Source organism: Ogataea haglerorum, assembly GCF_019207285.1.
Source record: "Ogataea haglerorum isolate 81-453-3 chromosome Unknown 81-453-3_NODE_9_length_481884_cov_97.824832, whole genome shotgun sequence".
In the NCBI taxonomy this organism is placed as follows: Eukaryota; Fungi; Ascomycota; class Pichiomycetes; order Pichiales; family Pichiaceae; genus Ogataea; species Ogataea haglerorum.
This window is the reverse complement of record NW_025065159.1, coordinates 229,043-244,080: the sequence shown is the minus strand read 5'-3', so window position 1 is coordinate 244,080 and position 15,038 is coordinate 229,043. Positions and strand designations below refer to the sequence as shown.

The 15,038-nt window shown below is 54.4% G+C and overlaps 7 protein-coding genes across 7 annotated transcripts; 4 read left to right on the top strand and 3 right to left on the bottom strand.

Moving 5' to 3' along the window:
* Positions 1–25: 25 nt before the first annotated feature.
* On the bottom strand, positions 26–1,809 carry KL911_003458 (uncharacterized protein; the record flags this gene model as incomplete). The annotated part of the gene is made up of 2 exons (XM_043198640.1): positions 26–1,729; positions 1,792–1,809. 2 exons carry the CDS (start codon positions 1,807–1,809, stop codon positions 26–28), a joined length of 1,722 nt encoding a protein of 573 aa, XP_043053789.1.
* Positions 1,810–1,840: 31 nt separating this feature from the next.
* KL911_003457 (uncharacterized protein) lies at positions 1,841–3,150 on the top strand (the record flags this gene model as incomplete). The annotated part of the gene is made up of 2 exons (XM_043198639.1): positions 1,841–2,227; positions 2,404–3,150. The coding sequence occupies 2 exons, from the start codon at positions 1,841–1,843 to the stop codon at positions 3,148–3,150; spliced, it is 1,134 nt and encodes a 377-aa protein (XP_043053788.1).
* Positions 3,151–3,188: 38 nt separating this feature from the next.
* Positions 3,189–10,283, bottom strand: KL911_003456 (uncharacterized protein; the record flags this gene model as incomplete). Its single annotated transcript, XM_043198638.1, has 1 exon — positions 3,189–10,283. The coding sequence occupies one exon, from the start codon at positions 10,281–10,283 to the stop codon at positions 3,189–3,191; it is 7,095 nt and encodes a 2,364-aa protein (XP_043053787.1).
* A 153-nt stretch (positions 10,284–10,436) lies between these two features.
* On the top strand, positions 10,437–11,693 carry KL911_003455 (uncharacterized protein; the record flags this gene model as incomplete). Its single annotated transcript, XM_043198637.1, has 1 exon — positions 10,437–11,693. One exon carries the CDS (start codon positions 10,437–10,439, stop codon positions 11,691–11,693), a length of 1,257 nt encoding a protein of 418 aa, XP_043053786.1.
* A 72-nt stretch (positions 11,694–11,765) lies between these two features.
* On the bottom strand, positions 11,766–12,161 carry KL911_003454 (uncharacterized protein; the record flags this gene model as incomplete). The annotated part of the gene is made up of 1 exon (XM_043198636.1): positions 11,766–12,161. One exon carries the CDS (start codon positions 12,159–12,161, stop codon positions 11,766–11,768), a length of 396 nt encoding a protein of 131 aa, XP_043053785.1.
* Positions 12,162–12,432: 271 nt separating this feature from the next.
* On the top strand, positions 12,433–12,828 carry KL911_003453 (uncharacterized protein; the record flags this gene model as incomplete). The annotated part of the gene is made up of 1 exon (XM_043198635.1): positions 12,433–12,828. The coding sequence occupies one exon, from the start codon at positions 12,433–12,435 to the stop codon at positions 12,826–12,828; it is 396 nt and encodes a 131-aa protein (XP_043053784.1).
* Positions 12,829–13,304: 476 nt separating this feature from the next.
* KL911_003452 (uncharacterized protein) lies at positions 13,305–15,038 on the top strand (the record flags this gene model as incomplete). The annotated part of the gene is made up of 1 exon (XM_043198634.1): positions 13,305–15,038. The coding sequence occupies one exon, from the start codon at positions 13,305–13,307 to the stop codon at positions 15,036–15,038; it is 1,734 nt and encodes a 577-aa protein (XP_043053783.1).

Here is a 15,038-nt window from a genome sequence, read left to right as displayed (position 1 = left end):
CTGTCATCTCACCAAGCAAAATCCGTCACTCATGTTTTCGCTGCTGCTGCCGCTGCTGCTGGCCTCCAGCGTTCTGGCGCGCGGCATCTCCAGCCCCGAGGGAGCCACCTGTCTCTACATAGCCAACAACTCCACCAACTTCCGCTTCGACTGCGGAAACGACGACCTCGCGTACAAGTGCCGGTGCCGGTGTCCGGCATTTCTGGGCTCTGTGCTGCTGTGCATCGAGAAGTTCAGCAGCGACTCCCTGACGCTCACCAGGGCCTACAGCTATATGCTGGACGTCTGCGAGAACCAGGCTCTGGTCAAGTACAACTTCACCGACCTCGTCAAGCAGAACCAGAACGCGACCGCGCACTATCTTGAGCCCTCTGCCGCCGCGAACCTGACCGTGCTGCACCACCCCATAATGTTCAGCGACGAGATGTACAACGCCTCGTACCAGGGCGTCGCCGCGCTGCTGCACCACCGCCAGCTCGCGACCGCGTACGGCCACGCGCTGCTCGGGTACTGGGGGTGCGTCTTTGCGTGGGCGCTGTTCTTCAACATCTGCCGGTGGTGCTTCCCGTACTTTTTTTCGAGCCTCTGCAACCACAGGCTTGCCAAGTGGACGCGCCGCCACTTTGTCTCGTCGCTCGTGGTGTCGCCCTGCCCGGCCAAGGCGGCGCGCGCGCCGTGGCTTGCGAGGCTCCAGAACACCGCCCACGCGCTGCTGCTGCGCCTGCCCGTCAGAATCCACGTCCTCACCATCTCCGCCTACATCCTGCTGGTAGCCGTGCTCTGCTGCGTCAACTACCGCACCGTCCTGCCCAACAGCGTGTTTAGATGCCCCAAGGGCCAGCGCTGGGTCAACATCGCCGACCGGACCGGCATCGTCGCCATCACCCAGCTGCCGCTCTGCTTCTTGTTTGCTGCGCGCAACAACCCGCTGCTCATCCTTACCGGCGCGTCCTACAGGGAGTTCCAGATGTACCACCGCTGGGTCTCGCGCGTGGTGTTTGTGCTGATCGTGCTGCACACGGCGTTCTACCTGCTCTACGTGGACACCCGCGGCGACTACGTCGCGCGGTGGGGGCTCACGAAGTGGCGGTGTGCCAACGCTGCCTTCTCGGCCGTCACGCTCACCACGGCCGCCGCGTTTGGCCGCGCGCCGCTGTACGAGTGGTTCAAGATGTCCCACAAGCTGCTTGCCGTCGTGTTTGTCGTCGGCGTGTGGTACCACTGCCTCACGCTGGGCTGGATCGAGTATGTGGCGGTGTCGTTCGGTATCTGGGCCGCCGAGTACGCGCTGCGGCTCGGCAAGATGCTCGTCAGCGGCGGCGTGCTCAGGGGCCGCTGCAGAGTGCTCTTTGAGACCGTTCTGGACGCGGACGGGTACAAGGAGGTGCCGCACGCGATCCGCGTCGAAATCAACCACTCCGGCTGGTGGAGACCGTTCCCCGGCGCGTACTGCTGGGTCTACTTTCTGCGCGCCGACATGTTCTGGCAGGCGCACCCGTTCACGATCGTGTCGTCTGCGGCCGAGGAAAACTTCAACCAGCTCGTGCTGATTATCCGCGTCAAGCAGGGCCTCACCAAGAACTTGGCGGAATTCATAGCCACCCAGCCGAACCACGAGGCGTACGTGCCGCTGCTGGTCGAGGGGCCGTACGGCTCGACGATCCCGTTCAAGGCGTACGAGCACTCCGTGTTCGTCGCCGGCGGCGTTGGCATGACCGTTGTCTACACCCTGGCGCTGTACCTGGCGCAGACGTACCGGGCCCAAATTCTGCGCGGCCAGAAAGGCCGGACGGACAAGTCCATCGGCATTGTGTGGGTGGCGCCGAACTTCGAGTCGCTCATGAGCTTCAGGCACGAAATCGAGAGCATCCGGCGGTTCGAGGGCCTCGTCGAGCTGCAGGTGTTCATCACGAGAGACCTGGTGGAGCCGGAGCTGAAGTGGGTGGCCGACCAGGAGGCCCTGGCGGAGGGCGAGCGGCTGGCGAGCGAGAAGTTCGGCGACTGCAAGCTGGCGCTGGCCGAAAAGGTCGATTTCCTGCAGCGTCTCGTGCGCGACGAGGTGTGCTACGTGAGCCTGAACTTGAACCAGAAGCCAGACCTGTGCCGCGAGCTGAGCAGCTACATAGCGCGGCTGCGCGGCCCAACCGCGGTGATTGCGTGCGGGCCGGCGTCGATGAACGCGGACGTGCGCCACTCGACGGTGGAGAGTCTGCGCGGCGACCAGAACGTGGACTACTTCGAGGAGGAGCTGCTGTGGTGAGGCGGTGCACGGGTGGAGGAAATAAGTAGCGAAAAATAAAACGACAAAATACTTTGTACAGGATGAGCGAGGGTAAGTGTGTGTGCGTGTGCTCCTAACAATTAGACGTACTGCGACAGAAGTGCGTCGACCTGAAGGGCAAGATCGACGAGCTGGAGTCTGAGAACGAGGCCACGGCGGTGGCGGTGTCGCGGGCCAAGCAGGCCGTCGAGCGGCTCCGATACGAGTACGCGCTGCTGCTGGAGGCTCTGGGCCGCAAGGCGGACGAGGCGAGCATTCCGAACGTCGGGCAGCTGACGGCAGACGACCTGGATGGCGACGAGATCGACAGTCTGCGGCTCGCAGACATCACGCACCTGCTGACCAGGACGCCGTACTCGCTTGCCAAGAACGGGTTCAACGCCTCTGTGGGTAGCCTGGTGGCGAAGAAAAAACGAGGAGCCAACACGCTCAAGAAGCAGCGGCTCAAGGACCCGACGATCCCGAAGCGGCCGACCAACGCGTACCTGATCTTCTGCGAGATGGAGAAAGAGCGGGTGAAGAAGCAGATCGAGTCCAAAGACCCCAGCGTGCCGTCGGACCTGTCCAAGGCGATGACCGAGGCGTGGCGCAACCTGGACGACGTGTCCAGAAAGCCGTACTACGAGCTGTACGAGCAGGACCGGCTGCGGTACCAGCGCGAGATCAAAGAGTACAATTCGAAGCAGAAGAACGGCAAGGCGGACGATCTCAAGAAAGACCTCGACGAGCCCGAGCACGACGACGAGGTGACCGAGATGGACGTGAACGACGACGACGACGACGACGAGGTCGACGACGACGACGACGAGCTGGACTCCATGGCGCTGAACGAGGACGACGAGGTCAGTTTCAAAGAGGAGCGGATGTAGATAAGATCAACATGCACTTACTATTACTCTACCTATCGTTAAAGCTTTTTCCTTTTCGGACGGTACAGCCCGTTTTCGTCCTTGAGGTGCTTTCGCTTTTCTCTCGTGCGCGCGTGCTTCTTGAGCTTCCGCTTGGCTGCCGCCGCCGGGTTGTTGAGCGACAGCTGCGCGCGCGCGGTCTTTCTCTCCTGGCGCCGCTCGCCGATGGCTCTTTTCGTTGCCGAGTACAGCAGATTGTACTCGCTCACGCCGATCTTCTGTGCAACCAGCTCCAGACACTTGAGCGCCATTGCCGGCAGCGTGTTCTCGTCCGTGTCCTCGACGGCCGGCTCCTGCTCCGAGATCACCACGAGCGGGTCCAGCGGCTGCCGGATCACGTGAGCCACCGTCTCGGGGTCCAGAAAGCTCACGAGGAACACGCAGTACTGCACCATGGCCTTTTTCGTGACAAGCAGGTCCTTCGGCGGCGCAGACTCGTTTCTCAGCACGGCGCACGCCCTGGCGAGCGCCCACTCCAGCGCGCTCTGCTCCGCCTGCTCGCCGTCCGCCGGCAGGTAGCGTGTGTTTTGCTGCGCCCAGATCTTCGACACATACACCAGGTTCTTTGCCACCTCCGTAGCCAGGCTCTGCGCCACCCCCGGCGCGCTGAGCTGTCTGAACGACCGGTACGCGATCGTCTGCAGCGTCTGGTCGCTCACCGCGGCGCACTTCTGGACGTACTGTCCGGCGAGCCGCGCAGAGGCCAGCCGGACCCACGAGTGCGGATACAGCAGACAGTCGACGACAGCGGCCCACGTCGGCGCGTACTTCTCGCCGTACACGTCGGTCTTCTGCGACAGCTTCTCGAACACCACCAGCGACGAGTACACGAGCTCCCACGATGTGCCGGCGTCGCTGCTCTTTGCGCTGGCTGCGAGCACGTGATTGATTCTCGCCAGCGCCGTCTCGTTCAGAACGGCGTTCTCCACCCCCACGGCGTCCACGTACAGCTGGTACACGTGCAGCCCGCACCGCACAAGCAGCTCGTTCTTCCTGTTGTCCACCCACGCAGTCACGCATTTCTCCACAAACGCCAGGTCGTCCATGCGGCCCAGCATCGCCAGCAGCACCTCCGACGCCATCTCGCGGCACGACGGCGCGTCGTCGGTGACCGCCACGTTGGCGAGCGCAATGAAAAACGACGCAGACACCGCTGCCAGCACGTCCTTGCCCGCCTTGCGCACGATCAGATGCAGCAGCTCCATGACGCTCTGGCGGCCGCTCTGCGCGGGATACTCCAAGTTGCCCAGCAGCATCTTGAACTGCTTCTCGAGCCGGCCGCGGCTCTGGTCGTACTCCATCAGAAACGTGTAGTAGACGCTTCTGGCGGTCTGCCGGATCTCGCCGGAGGTGCTCGTGATCATGATGCGCGCCACCGTCTCGAGCACGTCGTAGATCTCGGGCAGCATCACGTGCTTCGCGATGAGCGCCTTGACGAAGCCGAACGCCACGCCCTGCCGCATCGGCTCGTCCAGGTCCGGCTCGATCTTCTTCAGCAGGTAGCTGAGCGCGGTGTCTTTGAGCTGCAGGCCGTCCTTATTTCTGATCACCGCGCTCAGAAACTTGAGCGCGCTCTGGCACAGGTCGCTGTTGGTGCTCGGCAGGTCCTTGACGATCCGCAGCGTCGCCCGCGCGCACGCCGTGAACTGCGCGTTCACGGCCTCGTCGAAGTCCAGCCGCGACAGCTGCGTCAGCATCTTGAGCGCCGCCAGAACCACGCCCTCGTCGCCCGACGACAGGCTCGTCTCCAGCAGCGGCACGAAATCCGCCAGGTTGCCCGCCGTGAACAGCTGCGGGTGTTTCGTAACCACCGCGTGCAGCAGGTCAAACGCAAATTTCTGCAACACCTTCGAGTACAGCGAGTACTCCATCTGCGTCCGCTGCGGCTTGGCATCCAGCTTGACCAGAAAATGGTCCTCTGCCTCGCTGACGCGCTTCGCCCGCGTCTCGTCTTTCTCCAGAGACTGCTCGTAGATCTCGTGGCACAGCAGGATGGCGCTCGTCGAGCCTGCTTCCTCGTTTTTCTGCAACCCGATGGAGACACGACGCAGCAGCTCGTCCAGCCGTTTCTGCGTGCGGAACGCCAGCTTCTCGCGCAAAAGCAGCTTTATCGGGCCCAGGATCTGCTGGAAGTTCTGCAGAAGCATCTTGCTAGCCAGCAGCTCGCCCGTGTCGTAGCTCTTGTTATGCTTGATCTCCTTCATCTTCTTGTTGTACCCCTCGGCCTCCTTCTCCTCGCTCGCCGCACCGAAAATGTCGTTCATCACCGTGTCGATCACGTACCCAGCACACTCGTCCAGGTCGCCCTGAGACAGAACACCGTCCATCACCACCAGGAGATAGTGGATCGTGAAACTGAGAATGTGGATCTGCGGACCTCTGGTCAGCGCTGTCTTCAGCTCCTGCAGGATAAACTTCAGGTATGGCGACCCAAGACCGGTCGCGATGCGGCCCAGATGCTTTCTCACCGCGTCCCTCAGCTCCTCAGACCGCGCACGCAGAATCTGGCAGATACTCGTCAAAATGCCCGGCAGCTCTGTCTCGATCCTCTCCGCCGAACAGCACATCACCAGCGACACCAGCGCCTCCGAAAGAGCAACACGCTGCACCACCGTCTCCTCGTCCCTCTTCGTCAACACCTTCTTCACCGGCGGAATCAGCATCTCCACCACAATGTCGTCCAGCTTCTCCGGAGCAGGAAAGTCCCTGGCCCCGCGCCGCTGCAGCCCCTGCATCGAACTGGCCACCGCAGTCACCACCTGGACGCTGTCGCGCAGCTCCTCGTGCTTCTCCGCCTGCAGCGCGCCCGTCATCGTCGCCACGTACCTGCTCAGGAGGGCCCTGTACTGGTTCCAGCTGACGTAAGCGGCGAGCTTGGCGACGGTGGCCACCGTGTCGTTGGCGAGGTTCCTGTACTTTTCGTCGTCCCAGAAGGCGAACCGCTCGATCATCGGCAGCAGGTAGTGTGCGATGGAGGAGCCGCCGAGCTCTTGTGCGGCCTCGCCGAGCCGTCTCACGGCCCTCTGTCGGCGGTGCACCTGTGGATGCAGTATATTTTTGAAGAAGTTGGCCTCTTCGTCGCCGCCGTGCAGCAGAACCTTCATGTCTGGGAACACGTCTGTTTTCTCGACGACGTGCGCCACGACGTTGATGTATTCCTGGCGCACCAGCTCGTTTTTGCGGCGCAAACCGGGGCGCACCACCGGCAGCACGATCTCGTGCAAAATCTCTGCAAACGGCTCCGAAACGTCGATAAACCGGCACAGGGTGTTGGACGCAGACGAGCGCATTGCCGAGTCCGTCTCGTCGTTGATCTGGAACAGCGCCGTGTTGATCACCGGCAGCCACTCGGAGCCGGAAAACGAGTCGTACAGCTCTCTGTCGATCTGTCTGTAGCATTCGAGCCGCTGCTCGTAGTCCGGCTCGCGGATCCGCTTTTCCGAGTACGCGTTCAGCGCGGCCACGACGTGCGACACGCGCTCGAGTTCGCTGTACTTGGCGCCAAGCGTCAGGTACACCTGGCAAATTGCTGTGCGCATTTCGCGCTCCTCGTGTATTTTCAGCAGCGGAGCCATGCTTTTGTACAGCGGCATTATTTCCGTCACTGAGCACGACAGATTCCGGGCCACCAGGGCCAAGACGCTCACGATCTCTGTTCTGGTGGGCGTGTCGATCTGCGCGGCCGGTTTGTCCAGCACCATCACGAGCGAGTCCACCAAAAACTTGCTGCTCTCGCTGGCTGTGATCAGATCGCGTTGCACCAGGTTGTGCAAGATCCTGACACACAGCCCGTTGACTTCTTTGCTCTCGGAGTTGGCAAATAGCGCCACCAGCGAGTTGAGGTACTCGGAGATGATCAGAATCAGCACCTCGACGTGCTCCTCGCTGCTGTCGTTGCTGTCGAGCAGTTTCAGCACAAACTGCAGCACGGCCCTCTGCACGGCCTCCTTGGCTTTTTCGTGCTTCAGGACGCCCATCAACGCCCTCACCGGCGCCATCTCCTCGTAGCGGAGGAAAAATTGCAGGTTTGGCTGCGGCCACAGTGCCGTCATGAGCCGCATCAGCGACGACGGCTGCTGCAAGTTCTCGTCTGCGAAGTTGGCCATTTTCTGGTGCACCAGGTTGTAGTAGATGTCGTCGCCGTACGGCTTCCAGTCAAATGAGTCGCCCAGATAGTCTGTCACGTCGTACAGCACTTTGAAACCGAGCTGTCGGTTGTTTCTGGCGGCCTTGTCGGTGATTTCGTCGGCAGAACCAATGGCTTTTTCCGACACGCTGAGCGAGAAAACAAGCGGGTCAAGCAGAATCGACAGACACTCGCTGCGTGTGCGTCCGATCGACGACAGCAGGTCAGACACCATGTTCAGAAATCCGCTGGCTGTCCGGATCAGCCGGAAACTGAGCTCCTGCGACCGCATCTCGTTCAGCTTCTCGAACGACAGAGCCAAAAACTCCTTCATGTGCTGGTCGCTCAGATTCGACAATGCCTTGATGGCAGCCGTCCGGCGGCCTTGTTTCGTGCCGCTCGTCCTCAGCGTCTGTGCGCGACCAAACAAAATTCGTAAGATTAGCGGCATAATGGTATCTGTGTCCTGCTCCCGAATCACTGTTTTTTCCTCGTTCTGGAGCAGATTGATAACCTCGTCTCTAAAAAGCATGTCGTCCAGCAGGCTGTTCAGGTTTTCTCTGTACCTGTTGTAGACCGGGTTTTTCCAGTTTGCGAGAGCATTGAATGCCAGCTTCTGCGTCTGGACGGATCTGTTTGCCAGCAGCCGCAGCAGAAACTTGTGCACCTGGTCGGCACCGGGCACTTTTCGCAGGTTCTGAAACTTGGCCATCACCTCCACCACGGAGTTTCTGTCCTTGACCGGCCATTTCACGTTGTCCTCCTCGTCCTCAAGCACGTATGGCAGCAGCACGTCGAAATGCTGCTCGGCCAGCTTCGGCAGTCTGTGTAGCACCTTGATACACTGTTCTCGGTAAAAAGCAGTGAACTCGGTGCTTTCGTGTGCTGGCGGAACAAGACTCTTGTCAATGGCAGAATAGCGGACCGCAATGGCCTCGCACTTCTCCACGTAGCCAACCAGTTTTGGGTTCAGACCGGTCCACTGAGAAACAGCCTGCAATTCCTCCGTCTCAGCTTCTCTTGGTGGGTACTCCTTTTTCAGGAACGTCTCAATCTCGGACCACACCGGCTGCTCAATCCGATCGATGACCTGCTCCATGAACTCAAACACGCCGCTCCACGATGGCGAGAACTTGTTGGAGAGCTGTCCAAAAAGGAAATTCACAACCACCCTGTCCAGCAGCCGGTCTTTTGGTGAGTCCGTAAATGTCTGGACGAATGATCTGTAACGAAGCTGGATCTCCCTCCCTGTCTGCAGGTCTAGCGGAATCTGTTCAATTAATCGACAGGTGCTAATTATTTCCGGAGCATTTTCGAAAAGAAGCGAAATAATGGAAAGCGTTGTCTCGCGAACGGAATGCGACGGTAGCACTAGATTGTCCTTTAGCAGCTCTATGAGCTTGTGCTGCTGTTGTCTGAAAGGTGCTGGATTTTTTTTAATGACCTCTTGCACCCCTTCCAGAAAAACAATATTGGTAGCTGAAGCTGGTATGGACTCGATGACCGCAGACGAGATGTCTGGAAAGTCAGATTTCGCGAGCACCTTGAGGATCAGTCCCTGCTCGTCTGCAGATGCCTCGGGAAGCTTTTTAAGTAACGTCTGGTTGTCGATTGTGGCCTTGCTGTATTGTAGCATTAACAATCTCCAGTATAACCCATCGTCAATATTGGAGTTGATAAACTCGTTGAACTCGTGCGGAATCACCACCTCGAGAGCGACTCCTTTCCTGTTCATTCTGTCCAGAAAGTAGGCAATCTCCTTATGTCTTTGCCTCCAGTTCTGAGAAATAAAGCTCGTGACATAATTCCTCCCAAAACTTAACGTTCTGTCCTGAGAAAGCTCCAGAGATGTCTCAACGAAGGGCAGGAAAAACGAGTCTTTTGCTGCCATGGTGGTGAACAGAAAAACGTAGCGTTTTGACAGCTCCAGCTGGTCGGCGTTTCTGATCAATGTGGCGTACAATTGTATGAGTCCTACATCCTGAACAAGCTTCAAAACACCGTCGAAAAGAGCACCCCAATTGGGCACTTTTTTGCCGCTCTCTGCAAATGCAAGAGTCGAGAGAATCCACACGCTGCCTGAGGTTTGATATGTCATTTTGTCCAGAATCGTCTCATAAATCGCAGAGGCCTCCGAAACGTGTGAAAGCAGATCCAATAAGACGTCCGAAAGAATTGCCGTCTTCGCATCGTCCGGCTCGCAGATCTCTGTTAGCACGCTGAGAATCGACGGCCCTTTAGAATGAAGAGTTCCCTGCGAATTTTTCATCGACTCCGAGAAAATAACCACCAGAGACTTGTGGTAGACGTTCACATCCAAATCCTCGTTCATCACCGTCTCGACAAAAGATATCAGGGCTTTGGACGTGGCCTTCCGAACCAGGAACGACATGGCCTGTGAAGCGAATCGAGCAATGTACTCTTTTTTCTCTGCGTTCAATAGTGGCTGTAGCAGTCTAAAAGTGGGCACAAGGTCCTTGGATAACTCTTTGGACAGGTATTTGAATAGATATGCAAGGGCATTGAAAATCCATTCCAGCGGATCGGTCTCGCTTTGCTGTGGAACAATCTTAACAAGAGTCTCCAGTGTATCGGAATAGTATGGCATGAAATCTGTTCCGAGATCGTGGCAAAACTGGGTCAGCAGCTCTAGTGTTGGTTGCAACGATAGTCTATCATTGAGCAGCAGAGTGTTTATGAGACTCTCAAAAATGGTCTTTTGGTGATAAAGCAGCTGAGGTAGGCTCAAACACAGAGGCTCTAGCACTTCCACCAGCTCGGTGAAAGATTTGGATAAATTCACCTCCCTCCAGTGCTCCAAAGTAGACAGGAAATGAGATATTTCCGCCTCGTGAAATGCTTTTCTGTTTAGCTGTAAAATAGGATCTATCTGTATAGCATCAACTCGGTCCTTGAAGGAAGCGAAGGCGAATCTGCGCCCCGAGTCTGTGCCCTTCTTCTTCACCATGGATAAAATAGGATTACCTTTTTTACAGTGAAATATTTCTAAAATTTTTTTTAGTCGATCGACTTATCGACGAGGACGGAGTTCTAAAATTTATAAAATATTTTAGATTATCGGTTTTTTCCCTTCTCTTCCACCTATCTACGCATTCCTAGTATGTCCGCTACCGAACGAACAGCGCTGTTGTCAGATAACCCTTACGGATCGGCGCCACTAGAAACAGCACATCGACCCGCTTCCAGTGGCCCCGAGGCTGCAAAACCAAAAAATGTGGCCAAGGAATTGGGTCCCAACATCGTGCCTCAGAGAGCAAGTAGAACAAGTCAGAAGCTCAAGCTGCTTCCTGACCAGCTGGACTATACTTCTATTGATTCCAGCGTGGACAAGTCCTACTCTTTACAGAAAATCACTGATAGACCGGCTAGAAAAGATGCAGAGCGGTTGGGCAAAAAGCACCGTTCTCTTTTACCCCGTGTTACCGCCTACTGCACAGCCGGCTCGTACAAGATGCGCGACCTTATCAGATGGCTGAAAGACCGCAAGCGGATCCATGGAACGATGCCAAAGCTTTTTGACGAATGCATATACACCCCATTTGCATATAAAGACTGGAGGAGCAACAGTAATGGCTCTGGCAAAAGACCTGACTTTAGCGATAAAGCTTCCTTGACTACGGAGACAATTAGACTGGATGACGAGGGCGGAGAGATCGATGTGGGCAAGCGGTCCACCGATGTGTTTATTTTCGAATACGGAGTGGTGGTGCTTTGGGGATTCAGCAAACGCGAGGAAGAAGCATTTCTGGTCGATTTGGCCAAGTTCGAGAACGAAAAGCTCTCGGACGAAGACGTTCAGGCCGAAGAGTTTAATTACTACATTACCCACAGTTATCAGCCGAGAATTTACAACGACTTCATCACATTAAGAGATGACTCGAATTACATGCTAAAGCTAAGCATCTCGTACGCAATTTCACAATCGGTCAAGATCTCTCTGTTCGAGGAGCTTGTGGATAACACCATCGAGGACACTCAGGATATACCGCAGCAAATTGCGCAGACGGGTAAGGTGGAGATGAGCAGAGAAGAAATCATGAAGTCTATTGGTGAGCTATTCATTCTCCGTATCAACATCAATCTGCATGGTTCTGTGCTGGACTCGCCCGAGCTCATGTGGTCGGAGCCTCAGCTGGAACCGATTTATCAAGCTACTCGTGGCTATATGGAAATCAACCAGCGGGTGGCTCTCCTGAATCAACGTCTGGAAGTGATCAGCGATCTGTTGCAGATGCTCAAAGAGCAGCTGGGACACTCAAACGACGAGTATCTCGAATTTATCGTGATTATGCTGATCGGTGCAGAGGTGATTGTGTCGATCATCAACATCATCGTCGATATAGTGGGACAAAGATAATGGAGGTGTATACTACGTCTGATCTGTGAATTTCTTACCGAACACTAATATACACTTGGACCCTACCTAATCTTACAACTCCTGGGAACCCTTGGCCTTTGGCAGCTTCTTTGGAAGCAGCTCGGAGTTGATGTTTGGCAAGACACCACCCTGGGCAATGGTGACAGAGCCCAAAAGCTTGTTCAACTCCTCATCGTTTCTGATGGCCAGCAACAAGTGTCTTGGGACAATTCTGGTCTTCTTGTTATCTCTGGCAGCGTTACCAGCCAACTCCAAAATTTCGGCAGCCAAGTACTCCAGGACGGCAGTCAAGTAGACAGGAGCACCGGAACCAACTCTCTGAGCGTAGTTACCCTTTCTGAGCAATCTGTGGATTCTACCAACTGGGAAGGTCAAACCAGCCTTAGAAGATCTGGAGACCGAAGCCTTATCTGCGGAACCTGCTTTACCACCTTTACCACCGGACATTTTAGTTAATTTGAAAAGATGAGACAGGATGGGGGTATTGTCTTGTATTTATGTAGGGATGCGCGGTCTGGCAACTTGGTTCCATGATTTACTCATGCGTCGTGCGTAAAATGAGGGATGGTAAATTTGTTAGGCCTGTTTTTTACTCGGGCAGTGCCGTAAATTTTGTACCAACGCGGTCGGCTTCTAGGAAAAACAATCACCTACAACTATATAATAACATCCCAGTCACCTAAGTTGCCTTCCTAGATATTACCTTATTTTTCAAAAAATGGCTCCAAAAGCAGAAAAGAAACCAGCCTCCAAGGCCCCAGCTGAGAAGAAGCCAGCCGGAAAGAAGACTGCCGCCTCCTCCGATGCTAAGAAGAGAACCAAGGCCAGAAAGGAGACCTACTCCTCCTACATTTACAAGGTTTTGAAGCAAACTCACCCGGACACCGGTATTTCCCAGAAGGCCATGTCCATCATGAACTCGTTCGTGAACGACATCTTCGAGAGAATCGCTTCTGAGGCTTCTAAGCTTGCTGCTTACAACAAGAAGTCCACTATTTCCGCTAGAGAGATCCAGACTGCCGTGAGACTGATCTTGCCTGGTGAATTGGCCAAGCACGCTGTTTCTGAGGGTACCAGAGCTGTCACTAAGTACACTTCTGCCACCTCTGCTTAGGTACGGTGTATTGGGTATAATTGTATATTAGGAATGAGATTTCAGATCGAATTAGCGTAACTATCGTGCTTTAGCACTGCTGCTATGTTCTTGCACTTGTTGTGCTGTCTCATCGTTTTGACACAACAACGACCTCGTCGCAAACGTAGAATTAGTGGATCATATTTTTTTATAATTATCTGAAATATAAAATCAGATTAATGCAATAAGCTTGGGAAGGAGGATATAACAATCGATTATATTTCTGATTATTACCACATTGTGCTCTCAGAAAAGCTTTACAGCTCTCCCAATAAGCTATCCTGCACTGCTGCTGAGAACATCCTCTTTACATGCCCTCTGTGTTCGCTTCAGCTACGCCACAACAACTCCCTTGTCGTATATTCGATTACGTCAGCAACACTTTCTGCCCCATCGTAGGCTAAATAATATATACGGTCAAGTGGTAATTTGTTTCTTTGGCCAATATTTGCAGCATGGAGATAGCCATTCCTACGGTGGCCAATCCGTCTAAGGTCTCCCAGGCGGCCCTATGTGGCATGTTTCTGGCAAAGTTTGATGTGCATACGGGATACGAACTAAAGTGGTTCCGATCATTAAATGAATCTTTGTATCCTAGCAAAGGCTTGGAATTCAAGGCATTGCCGTCGGGTCTCCACTCTGTTGATACTGACATTATCTGTTTTGTTCATGAAAAAGGAGAGCCGAACCGGGCCAACACCAGGTCTCTATTGTATGGACTACTGGTTTTCAAGCAAAACTTGGCATCGCAGAAGACGGTTGATGGAAATGTTGACAGAAACTCTGTGAAGATGTACTCACTTGGGGTTCTGGTGGATCCAGAGCATCTGAACGAGACATGGATGCCCAGAGTGTATTCGTCTTGCTGGAACTACAGAAATGAGCTGAACAGGCTTGTCACAGGATTTCTGGATTCTGGAGAGGAGCAAGATAAGTACAACAATCTCGAACAATTCTGGATAGTTCACAGATTTAAGGGACCTAACGACTTGAGCACTAAATTCAAAGATATCATAAAAAACGTCAATATAAATAGAAGAAAGTCTATTCAAACTCTTACCAATGACGAGCCACAGAATGCAGATAGAGGGACTAGCTCTGAGAGTGGCATGACCTCACTTACCTTAGCAGATACGTCCACAGACGGGACCCTGCCAAAAAATGATAGCGACCTGGCTCAATACACTATTGATGACGAGCACATGGTCAATTATCTTCTTCCGCTGATGGAGACTCTCGGCCCTTTGGTATACCGATTGTGGAAGCTGGCGTTGACTCGTAAAAAAATCATTATTTATGCACCGCAAAACTCTCATCGTTCGATCAGCGAGCTGTCCAAGATCATCTACTGCGTCTCTATGATATCGTCAATTCCAAAAGATTTGAAGCTCATGTTGATTAAATCTAAGGTGATCCAGCAGGAAACCTTGGAACATCTCACACCGCTATACAACGTGTGTGTTAACGATATCGGGTTTCTGAGGTCGCAAGAAAATGGATTTATAGCCTCGACTTCTGACCAGATTATCTTGGAGAAAACAGAGCTCTACCATTATTCTTTGCTGCTACCTGACACTGATCAAGGAGAGCCGCTTCTGTTAGCATCCGGATCGTCGAAACCCATTCTTGCGACGCCGAGAGACTTCAATCGCTTCAAGCTCGTGTATGCTGCCTTCTCCGATAACGTTGTTCGCCGGGATCTTCGCATAGAGGATTTGGAGGTCAAGCTTCCTCCACATGCAAGGGCTACCACGGAGCCGCTCTCGCTCCGTGAAGTTATCTGGAAAGGGTTTTCGTGGTGGGCTACTGCAGGAAGCAGCGAGAGCCCTAGGGACGAGTTTGAAGAAGAACAAGATTTGCTCGATGATGTCAACCAGACTAAAGTTGAACGGCTGGTGTCCTTGATTGGATATTTCCAGAAACTGACCACAAAGCTGTTCACAATCCTGGTCGACATAATAAATAACAGCGAATCTGACCATTTGAACGAGGGAACGAGCGAGGCTGACACGCTTGTTGATCACGCTTCCCGTGACCACAGCCTATGGATTGAGCCTCACGATCTTTTCGAGATGGGTCTAGATCCTTATAGTACAACAGACCGTCAATTTTTGAGGGAGCTGTGCATGGTTTGGTGGGGTAGGGAGATCAAAATTGGAGGATACTTGGGTAGCTGCTGTTGTATATGA